The sequence below is a fragment of the Orcinus orca genome, chromosome 17 (assembly GCF_937001465.1).
Source record: "Orcinus orca chromosome 17, mOrcOrc1.1, whole genome shotgun sequence".
Taxonomy (NCBI): domain Eukaryota; kingdom Metazoa; phylum Chordata; class Mammalia; order Artiodactyla; family Delphinidae; genus Orcinus; species Orcinus orca.
In genome coordinates, this window is record NC_064575.1 from 37,696,689 (window position 1) to 37,711,693 (window position 15,005).

The window sequence follows — 15,005 nt, forward strand, 5'->3', positions numbered from 1 at the left end:
GGTTTGCCAATATAATTATTTTCTCTAAAATAAGTTACAGCATTTTGCCTTTTCAATATATAGTTATACAATATATTGTTAACACAACATAGTTAATATAGTCAATATAGTAAATACGATTATAACACACGTGATACGATGCCACTTTGGTGATTTTCTTCATCCATGTAATTCTGAAATTTGACAGTATAGTTTTCATATTCTAATGAGCTGAGTATTACCTCTGCAAGGATAGAAAAATAAAATAAATTCATAATATTCTTGTGTGGTTTGCCCCTGGGGTGGATTACCATAATGGGGGGATATTTGAGCCTTTCCCCAAGTCATTAAAAAACCTCCAGCGAGCAGCCCCTTATCCTCTCCAGGGAGTGGGGGAAAGGATCTTTAATCATAATAATCCTGGGGGGAGAAATCTCAGAAATAAGACATCTGCTTCTGTGCCTTGTTTTGCAGAATAGCAATGATTGCTTTAGCAGCTTCTATTGCCATGTGTGTACAATAAGTAAATGAACATAAAATTGAATGAGCGCATAAAAGAAGGATAAACCCACCCAGCTTAACAAATCCACTCTCTCACCTGCTGTGCCCTGAAACATGAAAGAAAGAATCATGGGATCATAAGGATTAATAAAATAACAGTCTCTGTTAACAATATTGACAGAAGGTATAGGAAAATTTGTCTGATGTGGGACCAACAGCTTAACTGCTTAATCCTTTTTTTTTTTTAAGGGCAACTCATTCATTTATTGTTTAAAGATTGCAAGACAACTTCTGAATTTCTGTAGCACAATTTAAATGTTTTACTTTTTTGATAAATCAGAGTATAATAGAAAAAACAATGTTTCCAGTAATATCTATATCTCTATTCAGAATTAAGTCTTCCACAGACATGTAACCTGGAAACAAAAGCCTGTTACAATATGCAAAGCTTCAACAGAGCTGCTACTTTTCGGGCCAGGGAAAGGAGGAGGATGTGCTATGTAAAATGGCTGCAAGGTCACAGCCTTGAGGGCGCTGGAAGTCTATTATCCTATCCCACATTAAGTAGTTTGGTGAACTTCAAACGTCCATTCATCTGCAACCAAGCTGGCAAACTTTAACTGATATCTCAAGCAGGTAAAAAATAAATTAAAAGAAATCCTTACACTGATGTTCCTTCATTTACACTGTTCAATAGTTCATTAACATGTAATTCTGGCTAAGAATTACATTTGAGACTCCTTGCTCAGATTTTGGTTAACAGTACAAATCTTTGAGAAATTCAAGTTCTTATTAATCAATAATTTGTCAGCTAGGCTACATTCAGGCATCAGCTGCAACTACAGACTAGGTGCACTGCCTCAGCGCTTTGGAAAGACATAATCTAGAACACTACTAGCAGACAAAATATCTGTTACTAGACAGCACAGGTGCAGTACAGCAAGACAAAAACATATATTCATGTGTGCCGCGGACCAGCCGGAGAAAGAGGATTTCACCGCCCAGGGTCAGAAGGGAAGGGGTAAGGAACTGAAGTGGCACCGACGAATGGGTGAAGGACCAAGACAACTGATGGTTGCAAGGCAAATTTTATTGCGCTACAGTTGCAGATTATCTAGACTAGAAAAAGGAAGGTTGACAGATGGTGGTTTACATTATCTACAGACTGTCTCGGCTCAAGGTTAACTTCCCTGGGAGGAAACCCATAAACCCAGAAGCATCAAAAATAACCTGCATGTGCAGGGGGGAGACAGCTTTGCTTGTCTCATTTTACATTCTTTCTGATCTCTGGGCCCTGGTGATTTATCTCCCATGGAATGGAACAAGGAGGGGAACAAGTAGGGACAGTCCCTTCGAGCAGCGGCCGCATGCCTGGCATGTCCTTACCTGCTCTCAAGGCTGACTGCTTCCCACAGGTCCCCCATTTTTATTTTTTAACTTTTGCTGCAAAATAATTCCATGAAGTTTAGTGCCGAGAGTAGTATACTGTTGCATGAGGATACGAAACAGACATGAGAAGATTAATATCAATAATAGGCAAATTATGGCCAGGGTAATAAAGCCTGACAACCTTCCGGTAATCCAAGACTGAGGATTTAACCACTTTAAATGGTCCAGTAAAGTTTGAATTACATCTTCTGGCGAAACATCATCAAGATGTGTATTTTGTATATCCTGAATTTCAGCATTTAATTTCTTAAGATCAAGACTAATATTATTATCTGACCAAACACTCAGCAGATGCATTTTTACTTTTTCCCATTCCCAAATACAGTCACTGTACTTTTAAGGAGTAACACACATCCATGTATACTTTGCATGACAAGCTAGACGCATCCTCAATTTTAATGCTGCCATCTGATCTCCAATCCCCAAAATTGCGTTTTTAAATTCATCTAACTTGTTATTAATCTGTAAATATATGTGACTTTGTAAAGATAAAGCAAGACTGGTATGTTGAGATAACTGATTAGCAAAGTGAGCATGATGAATACTCTGTGAAAGAGCAAGACCGGCAGTAGCCACGGTAGCAGACAGAGCAGCCAAGGCAAGTAAACTTACTATTAGCCACCCAAGAAATTGTCTCCTCTCTGCAAGGCTTTAGAGAGTTCCACCCATGCCTGTACTCCAGTATCTTCATACCAAGGTTCTCTCAGATGCACAGGCACCATAACATACATGGGTTGCTTTAGTATAAGCACAGATTGCGTTCCTGCAGAAGGGAACATACAACTGCTAAAAATACAATTAACACAGCTAATATTATATCCTCCTTTGGAAGAATTACCAATGTTAATAGAACCACACAAACGTGTATATGGAGGAGCAACACAAGTTATAACAGGTGTATTGGAATAAGTTAGAGCTAGTTTCCATATATCCCAGTTCTTTTGAAATGTGATAAACCTATCTATGATGGGAAAAGAAGAGATAAGAATTGACACCTTGGTATAATCTATAGTACAGCATATTTGGTTATTATTCCAAGATGCATTGCAACGTTCAAAAGTGGATCCAGGAAAGTTAACGGTCATAAAGGGAGGAAATTGATTTTTTGATTTTCTGTTAAGCATAGTAACCTTATGTCCAGCTATAAGTATCCCTTGTCCTCCAAGTAAACGCTTCATACAGAAATAATTTCCTGAATCTTCACCTGTAACCTTGGCTATAGTAATAGCGGAATCCCTAAGTGGTGAGGCGTATGAGATTTGACCTCTAATATTAATAGGTTGCCCATTTTATACCAAATGATGGTATCCTTAAGATACTCTCGTCAGCTGGTAGCCGGGCATGTAAGAGTAATGTTGGTTCCTGTAAAACGAAGGATGCCTGGAGAGCCTGACAAACTAATTGATTGATCCGTTCCCTCATAAACATCTGTATGCTCATAACTAATAGCCTTTACACGTCCAGTTTCCAGATTCAGTGGGCTAAGACAGACAGGATGGGTACTAAACCAGTTAGTATAATTTACAGACATATTGATTTGTTTTATATTCCCAATAAGAGGCCCATAAACACTTATCATTGTAAAATACAGGAAACTCTGCCTCAGACCAAGATATGGGTTGTAATAGTGGAGGATCAGGTACATAGGCCCAGTAAGTTGCTGCATTAACAGAGGGAACACATGAAATGGTTGCCAACATAACCAAAAATAAAGTTACAGGTGTAACAGGATTATTCTGTTGTTTCACTGACTCTTGAGCTCATGAAACCAGTTGTTTAATTTGTCCCCAAGTTGGAACATCACTCCTTTGAGTCGTCCTGGCAAGTGGTCTCTTCTTCTTCTTTTTCTGAATCAACACTGTCAAATTTTCGGGAGAGATGCAGAGCTTCTTCATCTTCTGAACTAGGTGAGCTGTGGCGAGCCATCTATTTGCTTGACTAAGCGCTCAGGAAGCCAGCAAGGTCCAGGCGCTGATCTGGGAAAGATACACACGTGACCACGTCCCCAAATCAACACAGGATCAGGACCACGCCAAGTGCTGGTTAACGGATCTTTCCAGAGGACCTCCGGAGATTGAGAGGCCAATCTTGGCTCAGCCACCAACCTTCCCCCTGCAGAGCAGCCAAATTTGTCAACAGTGAGAACATTTAAAATAAACAGAGCATCATTTATAAGGTTATGTGGTGTTGTTCTATACAATTCCCCCCTTTTTATTTTTTCAATAGTTAGCTTTAAAGATCTATTTGCACGTTCTATAATACCTTGTCCTTGAGGGTTATATGGAATGCCTGTAATATGGGTAATTTTGTAATGAATTACAAAATGTTGCAAAAGCAGCGGGCCCATTATCTGTTTTAATAATTTTGGGAAGGTTCATGAAAGCAAAACAGTGTAATAAATGAGTGATAACATGTTTAGTCGCTTCTCCGGTCTGTGCTGTAGCACAGAGGAAACCAGAATAAGTATCGATAGTGACATGAACAAACTGTAATTTCCCAAAAGACGGGATATGAGTAACATCCATTTGCCATAAATGTCTAGGTAATAATCCACGAGGATTAACAACATAATGTGGAACAGGAAGGTGAGGTAAGCATTGTGGGCATTGCTTAACAATTTGTGGGGCGGCTTCACGAGTAAGGGAAAATTGTGTGTGTAATGTAGCCGCTGACTGACGGTGTAAAGCGTGCAACTGCTGTGCTGCTTGTGAAGCAGTTTGATCATAACTTACCATAATATGAGGGTGTCCAGGACATGGACCATGAGTATCAAGAGTATGGAGATAATGAATGCAGTATATTAGCCATTCTTGACAGCATGACGAACGGAAAGGAGGAGTACGGTAAATTGGGACATGTCCTGCTTTAGGGAAAAGAGATTGAGGAGGAGGAGTAACTTCAACTCTATTCTTGGGAGGAAAATGTACAGGATAAAGATCACGTTTAGATCGAGTTAAAACATCTGCAGTCGCATTAAGTTTAGTCAATGGACCAGGCAAGTTAGAATGAGCACGGATATACAGACCTGCAACAGGACCATCATGGGAACGAATAAGCTGTTGAAGCAAACGAAAAGAGGATGATAATTCAGGGTCATTAGTATGTCCTATGCTCGCAGTCTCCAGAAGAAATCACAAGCTAATAAGATATTTACTATCAGAAAAAAAATTAAAAGATATAGAAGGCAAATGTTTAAAAGACATAATGACAGCATACAGTTCAACACGTTGAGCTGAAGTCAAGGAAGTTTCTTTAACGAGGTTTGTTCCGTCGTCAATGATTACAGTAGCCACTCCTGAAGAAGAACCGTCCGTAAAAACCAAAGGTACATGAGGGACAGGCTGTTGCCTAATTATAGAAGGAAAGATATGAGTTAAGTTTGCTGAATTGGATCAATTTATCAGCAGGGTAATGGCATTCCAAGGTACCTGAAAATCCTGCAAGAGCAAGACCCCATTCATTACTATGTTGAAAAAGCCAATTTTGTTGACTAACTGAATCAGGGATAATAATTTGAGAAGGTTCTATACTTATAGGTTGTAAGCATCTAGTTCTACCTTGCATTATTAAATTACTAATAAGTTCATAATAAGGGTTAATAACTTTAGAGGGTGTAGATTTCATATGAATCTATTCAATAATTCCAACAGTTTGCCATAAGATGGCAGTAGGCACATGAGGAGTTGGACAAATTATTAAGAAAATAGGAAGGTGAGTATGAATTCTAGTTAATTGTGTAGAACTGACAGATCTATTGACTATTTGTAAAGCTTGAAATCCTTCTGGAGTCATAGAGCGTGAAGAAGAAGGATCTGAGTCACCTTTAAGAATATCAAACAAAGGCTGTAATTGAGCAGTAGTAAGTTTTAAGGCAGGCCTTAGCCAATTAATATCTCCAAGTAATTTTTGAAAAGCATTTAATGTTTTTAAATTATCAACTCGAATTTGCAGTTTTTGAGGCCTAATAGTAGTGTTATCAATATATTTTCCCAAATATAAAAATGGAGATTGTCTTTGAAGTTTTCTTGAGGCAATGACCAAGCCAAATGATTGTAAGGACTGTTGTAAAAATTGAAAAGCAGTCTCTAATAAAGAAATATTATCAGTGGCTAAAAGTATATCATCCATATAATGTATGCGATATAACGATGGAAACCTTTTTCTCACAGGAGTCAAGGCCTGAGCCACATATTTTTGGCATAATGTAGGACTATTTGCCATGCCCTGAGGCAATACTTTCCATTGAAATCTCCTCATGGGTTCCTTAAAAATTAAGGCAGGCAAGCTAAAAGCAAAATGTTTTCTATCTTCAGGAAACAAAGGAATAGTGAAAAAACAATCTTTTAAATCTATAACTAAAAGATGATAATTGTGTGGTATGGCTGTTGGAGAGGGTAGGCCTGGTTGAAGAGCTCCCATTATTAGCATAGTTTTATTAACAGCTCTTAGATCCTGTAATAACCTATATTTTCCAGATTTTTTCTTGATAATAAAAATAGGAGTATTCCAAGGACTACTGGAAATTTCTAAATGCCCTAATTGTTCCAGTACTAATTGTTCTGCAGCTTCTCATTTCTCCTTTGTGAGGGGCCATCGGTCCACCCATACAGGGTCATCAGTCAGCCAAGTAATTGGATCAGCAGTGAGTGGAGAATCCAAGGCCCCTAAGAAAAACCCAAACCTTGTCTATCATTTTTTATTTTCACATCAATAGGATAGACAGTTCCTTGTTGATTTGTTCCCAGCGCTTTTGTGGGAAGAAATCCTTGATCCAACATCATATTAGAGACTTGAGAGTTTGGACTATAAAGTAATACTCCCATTTCTTTTAATATATCTCGGCCCCAGAGGTTTAAAGGCAGCCCAGGCAAAACATAAGGCTGGAAATATCCTGAATGGCCCTCACTATCTTGCCATAAAAAAAACTGACTACTTTGCATAGGAGAAGAACTTTGTCCTATTCCGTGAAGTTCTGTAATAGTAGGACTAATGGGCCAACGTTTAGGCCAGTGTACCTGCGTCATAACAGAGACATCAGCTCCAGTGTCTAACAAACCTGAAAAAACCTTTCCATTAATGGTTCATTTCATTTCTGGACGTTCTTTCCCTATCTTCTGAATCCAGTAGGCAGCATCAGACGATCCAAAAGCCTTTGTTTCTCTCTTTTGATGTTGTAAAATTTGTCCATGAGGTACAAAGGGCAAAAGTAGCAATTGTGCAATTTTATCACCAGGAGAAATAGTTATTATATTTTTAATAGTTTGTGCCATGACTTTTATTTCTCCTTCGTAGTCAGAATCTATGACTCCTGGCATAACAGTTAAACCTTTCATGGTGACACTACTTCTTCCCAATAATAGTCCCATCAAACCCTTGGGTAAAGGTCCACAGATGCCCGTAGAGAGGGCCTGAGGACCCATTTCAGGAGTTAATACATATCGGGCGGAGGTACTGAGCTCCAGTCCTGCGCTTCCTGGTGTTGCTCTGGAGAGCGAGGATATTGTATGTTTTTGTTTTTGGTTAATGTCTGATTGATAATTTGAGGAGGATACACAGACATTGCGCTTATTATTTGTTGGGGCCGGGGAAGGCCCTGGGAAGAGTTTCCCGACAGTGGTGGCCCATCCTTGTGGGCCACTGAGCAACAATCTTGTGCCCAATGTTTTCCCCTATTGCATTTAGGGCATAAACCAGGGATTTTCTGACCATCTGGAGGTTTTTGAGTAGGGAAGGAAGGACTAGGGTTAGAATTAAAAGATCTACATTCTCTAGCAAAAGGACCTGCCTTTCCGCATTTAAAACAAGTCTTTGTTTTCTTTTGATTGTTTTTAAACCCCACTTTAGTTAATGCTGCAGCCACAGCAGCACCCTGTATATAAGTAGGCCCAATGTCTGCACAAGGGTGAATATAATCCTCCAATGTTCCCCGTTTTCTCCAAGGTCGAATCGCAGCCTGACACTCATTATTAGCATTTTCAAAAGCAAGTTGCTTAACTACAATTGTACCAGTGAGTCCGTCCACAATGAGTCTCCCCACCGCCTGTGACAACCTATCTACAAAATCAGCATATGGTTCATCAGGTCCCTGTCTAAGTTTTGAAAGATCTTCAGTTTTGTGTGTAGAAGGTCATTTCCTCCAGGCTTGTAATGCCAAATGATTTATTTGAGGATAAGCAACAAAGGGATAAGTTAATTGATCTTGTAAAGAAAGATATTGTCCTTCCCCAATCAGCATATGATAATCAACTGGAATATTATGGGCAGCATTCTTTTCTGCTTGTTCAGCAGCCCGTTCATAAAAATCAAACTTCCATATTAAATAATCTCCACCATTTAAACAAGCTCGTGCAATAGACTTCCAATCAGCGGGGGGAAGAGCTTCTCCTGTCAACCATAGCAGTAGTAAAAGGAGCAGTGGGCCCATATTGAGCACAGGCAGATTTTCAATCTTTCAAAACTTTCAAAGGGAGAGCCTGATGCTCCCTAGTAGCTTGTTGAGGATTATTAGGATCAGGTCTTTCTATGACGGGACAACAGAAAATAGGATCTTCTCCTCGTTTTATTGCTCCTTGTACAGCGCGCTGCAAGGGACTGAGCATTTTTACAGATGTGGATTTTTGAGGAAGACAGTCCTTATTAACCTGCAGCTTTTTCACTGACTTATCTATCACAGCCATTAGAAAATCATCCTCAGGATATTTCTCTCTTTTATGTTTACAAGCCTCATCTGTTAAGTCAAAATGTTCCTCTTCATCTAAAATATTTAAATTAATTAGCTCTTTCGGTTTAGGAAGTGGCGACACAGTAGCTGATAATACAGTCTCTCCTTCTGTCAGAGGCTTATGTTTTTCTGACTTTACATTCAAATCAACACTATCATGAGAAGAATCTAAACATATTTTTATCAGATTCCACAAACTATATGTAACAACAGGAGTATGAGTAGGCCCTCGAGACTCGTAATAATTTTTTAAATCTTCTCCAACTTACTGCCAGATTTCTATGTCAACAGAGCCGCCATCAGGAAACCAGGGAGATACATCATGGATATACTGTAAAAATTCAGTCAACAATAAAGTTCAGAAACTTTATTACCCCGAGCTCTAAGCATCAAAAGTAAAACCTGAGCAAATAATTCATACATCTTTGAGCCCTTTTGCCCCATCTTATTTTACTTCTGACTATTGCCTTATGCCTCTATTCGTTTCACTTTTACTGGTGGCCACACATATTTTGCATAAGGGTTCTCTTACCTGCACTTTCTTTTTCTTTTAATTGCCTTCACGCTTCAGGTCCCTGTTCGAGTGCCACTTGCCGCGGACCAGCCGGAGAAAGAGGATCTCACCGCCCAGGGTCAGAAGGGAAGGGGTAAGGAACTGAAGTGGCACCGACGGATGGGGTCAGAAGGACCAAGACAACTGATGGTTGCAAGGCAAATTTTATTATGCTACAGTTGCAGATTATATAGACTAGAAATCGGAAGGTTGCCAGATGGTGGTTTACATTATCTACAGACTGTCTCGGCTCAAGGTTAACTTCCCTGGGAGGAAACCCATAAACCCAGAAGCATCAAAAATAACCTGCATGTGCAGGGGGGAGACAGCTTTGCTTGTCTCATTTTACATTCTTTCTGATCTCTGGGCTCTGGTGATTTATCTCCCATGGAATGGAACAAGGAGGGGAACAAGTAGGGACAGTCCCTTCGAGCAGCGGCCGCATGCCTGGCATGTCCTTACCTGCCCTCAAGGCTGACTGCTTCCCACACGTATGTTGCCTTGTTTAAGCCTCAAGCCCTCGATCCTTTGTTGAAATACAATAATTTCATTCCTATGGTTTTCAATACCAAAAACTCAACCTCCAGGAGGGCTAAAGTCTAATTTGTACTCCAAACCAAGTAGCAGTGCAGTTCGCTACTACTGAGACTGAATCCATAAAGACTTCAAGACCATGTCCAGAAGACAAGTTATTATATATAATACCCTAGAAGGTCTGAAACATAATTATCATATACATAGCTGGTCCTTCAGAGCTTTTTACCTATAACATGTTTTTTGATGAAAGTTATTTAATGTACTGGAGATAACTGTGACTTACTGATCAAATATTTGAATACTTATACTTACCTGGGATTTCATTTCTGCTGAAAGAAAAAGGTAGAACAGGACTCACTAAAAAAAACAAACAAACATTAGAAATGAAAGTAAAAATCTTAACACACACTATGACTTTTGGAAGCAGCATAGAGGGGCAGTCAACGGTAAAACACTGGTGAAATAGGTCAAAACTCTAGGCCAAAAATCCATTATTATTATCATCAGTGACAGTACCACAACTGTGCCCTTCAGAATTAATAATCACTCCTAAGAATCTTCATTTGGCACCAGATGATGCGGTTAAGAGAAACACTCTGGGAGGTTTTGAATCAGACTTGGTTTTTTGTTAGCCAAGTTACAGGAGAATTTTTAAAGTGGGCGGAAGGGAAGAAGGAAACGGACCAGGAAAAGAATTTAAGCCATCATCTATAAACCAACAAAGCACTGATAGTTCCGAACATTATGTCAGACACTAAAATGATTGATATAGGCTCAAGTGGTTTACAAAACCTATAAAAAGACTATACCAGCAAAGTCCCCATTTATCTGTCGAGTTCAGAAACTAAAACAAGGAATATTTTAGCTTAAAAGCTTATCTCAAGAGAATCGTACACACTTCACATGAATAAAAATACCTGAAACCAAACATTTTTAAAAGCTCCAATACCCAAAATATAAAGAAAAATATTAATTCAGAGGACTCAATCAATCCATGATAATCACAAAACGGCTGGGCAATCTCTATCTCCCTTCCACACTAACCATCCATCCCATGGAAGACCAAGGGAGATCAGACCTTCCAGACTTACCTTCCAGACCTTCCAGACACCTGGCTGCTGCAAAATTCTATGGAGACTCCTTGTGGAACAGCAGTTTCCCATCTCTTGTGTCTCTCCCTATCGTGATCATGATCATGCAGGAAGCAAGTCTGGCTGTGCTATTTCTTATCATTGTCTGTCACCCATCTGCAGCATGGTATTGTACAGATAAGGAAAAAGTAGTTCCCTTTCCCCCAGAAGGTTGAGGCTCAGGTACAGGGTAATTCTCCTGTGCACACAGTCATTATTTAGGCCGACTCAGTGACTTCAACAGGCTTAATCATGTGATCAGGTTTGTTGCCAGCTGCGTAATGCTCCCACATCTGTAGATAGAGCCGCTCTAGGTCCATTGTGTATTGTTTGGTGTTGAACAGAGGGCTAGATGTTCTCTGCTTCCAGACTTTGCCACGAATTTTCTTCAGGTATTCTAGATCAGTTCCCAGTTTCACAGCTATGTCTTCATATTCTTGTCTATTTTGAGCAATAAGCTCAAGACAGCCTAAACAAGTGAGCTGGGAAGCTGCAACTCGGGAAGCAAGAGTCTCTCCTGGCATAGTCACCACGGGTGTCCCTGACCAAAGGACATCCATCCCTGTGGTGTGTCCATTACAGAGTGGAGTGTCCAAGCAGACATCAGCCAGCTGGCCTCTCCGAACATGTTCCTCTTTAGGAGCAACAGGTGAAAAAATGATACAGTTCTGGGGAAGGCCCATATTTTGTGCATACTGTTGAATATTAGGTTCTCCTACTGCTGGAAAACGCAACAGCCACAGTACACTATTGGGAACACGCTTCAGAATATTTGCCCACATCTGCAAAGTAGATGGGTCAATTTTATATAACTGATTGAAGTTACAGTACACAATGGCATCTTCCGGTAACCCGTACTGAGAACGTGTGGTTACAATAATGGTACGGGGAACCTCCTCTCCAGTGGCAGCCTTAATGTTGATCTGGGTAGTTGCCAGTCCATTGCTAAGACTGAATCCATTAATTGTTATCTGAATTTGTCCTCTGTTAATCATTTCAATAACTGCCTCTGCAATAGCATTCATAGGAATGACAGGCATATTAAGAGCCGTATTACTGCTGTCTGCGTTGTCTCCTCCATCAGGACATTTCATCTTGACAATCTGCACATCTGGGAGACTATCAAGAAATGCTTTGAGGTCGATGCCATTCAGCACAACCCGATTGTCATAAATGTGCCCATTGGACTTAAAATCGATGACTGCCTTCTTCTTCAGGTGAGGGAACATATTAGCATGATCACCAATAAAGAAAGTATGGGGCATATAAGCCACTTTCTCAGAATACTGCTCAGCAACTTCAGCAGGTGAAGTTTCCTGATCAGTGATGATATAATCCATGAAAAGCACGCCACTGGTCCCAGGGTAGCCCAGCCACATTGCCTGAATAGGAGCTGGCCTGAGAGCAAAGAGTTCATTTCGAGCACCCCTGGTATAACCATTCATATTTACAAGGATGTGTATACCATCTTGATGGATGCGATCAGCTGCTTTCCCATTGCATGGAATCTGAGAAAGATCAATGAAATGATGGGCTTCTGCCATCACCTTCGCTCGGAAGTTTGTGCCATCATCTGGGCTCAGGGCATAACAGAATACCTCAAATTTATCAGGATTGTGCATGCCTGGAATAGACTGCATAAGATGAGAAGTAGGATGATTCCCAAAGTCAGAACTCACGTATCCTACACGCAGTCGACCATCACTGAGCTTCAAGTCTTTTGGATGTTCGTACGGTGGTTTATGAAGGACACTGATCTCATCCAAGCAGAGGTTCCCATGGCTCTCAGCAATAGCCTTCCTGAAGCCATGAGAAAGAGGATAGAGCATACTATGATGAGGCTGCACAGAAGGCAACCTATTCTTCTCCAGCTGGTCAGCCACAATGCTGACCAACTTCTTCATTCGCTCATCATAGTCTGTCCAATCACAGACAATCTGCAGGCAATGAGCCAAATCACAATAAGCGTCAGGAAAATCAGGTTCAAGCTTCAGAGCAGTGCGATAAGAAGCAATTGCTTCTGGAATATTCCCTGAATACTTGTGAATGGAAGCCAGATTGCTGTGGGCATCCGCAAGTGCAGGGTTAATCTGAATGGCACGAGTATAACACTGCAAGGCTCCCTGAACATCCTGCATCTCCTTTAGAGTGTCTCCCATGTTACAGTAGGCATCAGCAAAGGTAGGACTGATTCGAACAGCCTCCTTATAATGCATCAGAGCTTCCTGCAGTTTTCCCTGCTGCTGCAATACACTTGCTAAATTTGAATGGGCAACAGCAAACTCTGGGAAGACTTCTAATGCTTTACAATACAAGCGAACTGCCTCTTCAAAGTTTCCCTGGTCTCCTTTGATATTGGCTAGGTTATTCAGAGAGTCTGCATGGGTGGGACACAGCCGCAGAGCTGTATTATAACACTCTTCTGCTTCGGCAACACTGCCCTTCTCTTCCAGAGCGTTGGCTAGGTTGCAGTAAGCATCAGGGAAATGTGGTTGCAATTCAATAGCTCGCCTGTAGGTGTCTACTGCCAGATCCATCAGGCCTTGCTCATAGTATACACAAGCCAGGTTGGCATGTACCACTGCATGATTTGGGCTCAAGCTTAGGGCACAAAGGTAAGCTGCCACAGCTCTGTCAAAAATCCGTGCCTCTTTCAAGACATTTCCTAAATTGATATAAGCATCCAGAAAATTGGGGTCAAGCGTGACAGCCTTTTCAAAGTGATGAATGGCAAGCCAAATCTCCCCTTGTGCATTGAAAACACAGCCAAGATTACTCCAAGCTACTGCAAAGTTCGGTTGCGTCTCCATTGCTTTCAAATAACATGCCTTGGCTCCTTCCAAGCGACCCAGGGCTTTGAGCAGGTTCCCCAGGTCACTGCGAACACAGTACAAATCAGGATTGCACTGAAGAGCAGAGACGTAAGCTTGTACTGCCCCTTCCATGTCGCCTGCTGCTACCAAAGCGGCTGCCAGGTTAATATAACCATCGATGACATCTGGTTTGAGATGCAATGCATGCCGGTAATGCTCAATTGCCTCCTGCAACTGCCCTCTTTCCTTGTACACATTCCCCAAATTCGAATAGGCTTCTGCCAGAAGAGGGTTCTGTTTAATTGCCAGAGTACTAAAGTGGGCAGATCTGTCCAGCCTTCGACACTGGAAGTGTAGAGATGAAAGTAATAAAAGTACTCCAGTATTGTCTGGCTCTTGTCTCCACAGCTGCATGCAGTGTCTCTCAGCTGCCTCAAAATCTCCTGCCTGATACTCTCGATGTACCAACTCAGCTAACCCTTGGAAGGAAAGCATACGTTTCGTTGGTTCTGTGCTGTCGGCCACGTTGCCCACAGAAGACGCCATCTGGAGCTTCTGGAGAGAGTGAGAAAAGGGGGTAATTGAGTCCCGCTGCTGCCACTACTGGCAAGAATGTTTCTAGAGGTAGCAAATACGAGGGCAGCAGCCATACCACTGCTTTGGCAGGCTTAAGCGGCGGCAACAGTTACACGCACTGAAACTTAGGAACTCTGGTTGGCCATCTACCTCTCACGCTCTTGAAATCTTAATTCTTAACCCTGCCCTCTTCCACCATTTTTCTCCTAATCAGGGAATAAAAATTACCTATACACTTGCCTTAGAAGAAATCAAAAGTCAGTAGTCCAAACACTTTTTAAAATTTTGTTTTCTGTCCAGTTGGAAAGGAAATACATGATTGACTTTACTTCATCATTCATATAGTCAATGTGGAAAACATTAGGGCCGTGAATTTCAATACAGTAAGATCAGAAAATCTTAAATTGGCCTTCCCAAACCACTAATAAGTAACCAATGTTGTATATAATGCTAAAATCTTAGAGACTGAGTTTGATATTTTAAAAGTTCTGAAAGGATTAGCTAATTTCTCCTCATCATACTTCTCATGCCTCAAACCTGAGTATTACTTTTTTAAAATTAAATTTATCTTTATTTATTTATTTTTATTTTGGCTGCGTTGGGTCTTCAATGCTGCGTGCAGACTTTCTCTAGTTGTGGCGAGCGGGGGCTACTCTTTGTTGCGGTGCCTGGGCTTCTCATCACAGCAGCTTCTATTGTTGTTCCACAACTCTATGGGTTCCTTTTTAGGTCCTGTGAAGAACCCT

The 15,005-nt window shown here is 40.8% G+C and overlaps 2 protein-coding genes across 6 annotated transcripts in view; both read right to left on the reverse strand.

Moving 5' to 3' along the window:
• LOC125961819 (metabotropic glutamate receptor 7-like) overlaps positions 1-15,005 on the reverse strand; it is a 325,017-nt gene that overhangs the window by 227,590 nt on the left and 82,422 nt on the right. The gene's annotated exons all lie outside the window — the stretch shown is intronic.
• LOC125961790 (UDP-N-acetylglucosamine--peptide N-acetylglucosaminyltransferase 110 kDa subunit-like) lies at positions 1,553-14,229 on the reverse strand. 5 transcript variants are annotated; one of them, XM_049700793.1, is made up of 3 exons: positions 10,832-14,229; positions 9,183-10,097; positions 1,553-5,277 (listed from the first exon to the last, which is right to left on the reverse strand). In XM_049700793.1, exon 1 carries the CDS (start codon positions 14,227-14,229, stop codon positions 11,089-11,091), a length of 3,141 nt encoding a protein of 1,046 aa, XP_049556750.1. In that variant the 3' UTR covers positions 1,553-5,277; positions 9,183-10,097; positions 10,832-11,088. The 5 variants fall into 5 exon arrangements, with proteins under 5 accessions (XP_049556750.1, XP_049556752.1, XP_049556751.1 ...); XM_049700795.1 differs by having other exon boundaries at positions 1,553-4,985; positions 5,146-5,277; positions 9,183-14,229; XM_049700794.1 differs by having other exon boundaries at positions 1,553-4,041; positions 4,662-5,277; positions 9,183-14,229.

Bases quoted from the DNA above. Each gene is read 5' to 3' on its own strand.
- LOC125961790 (XM_049700793.1), bottom strand. From the start codon at position 14,229: ATGGCGTCTTCTGTGGGCAACGTGGCCGACAGCACAGAACCAACGAAA.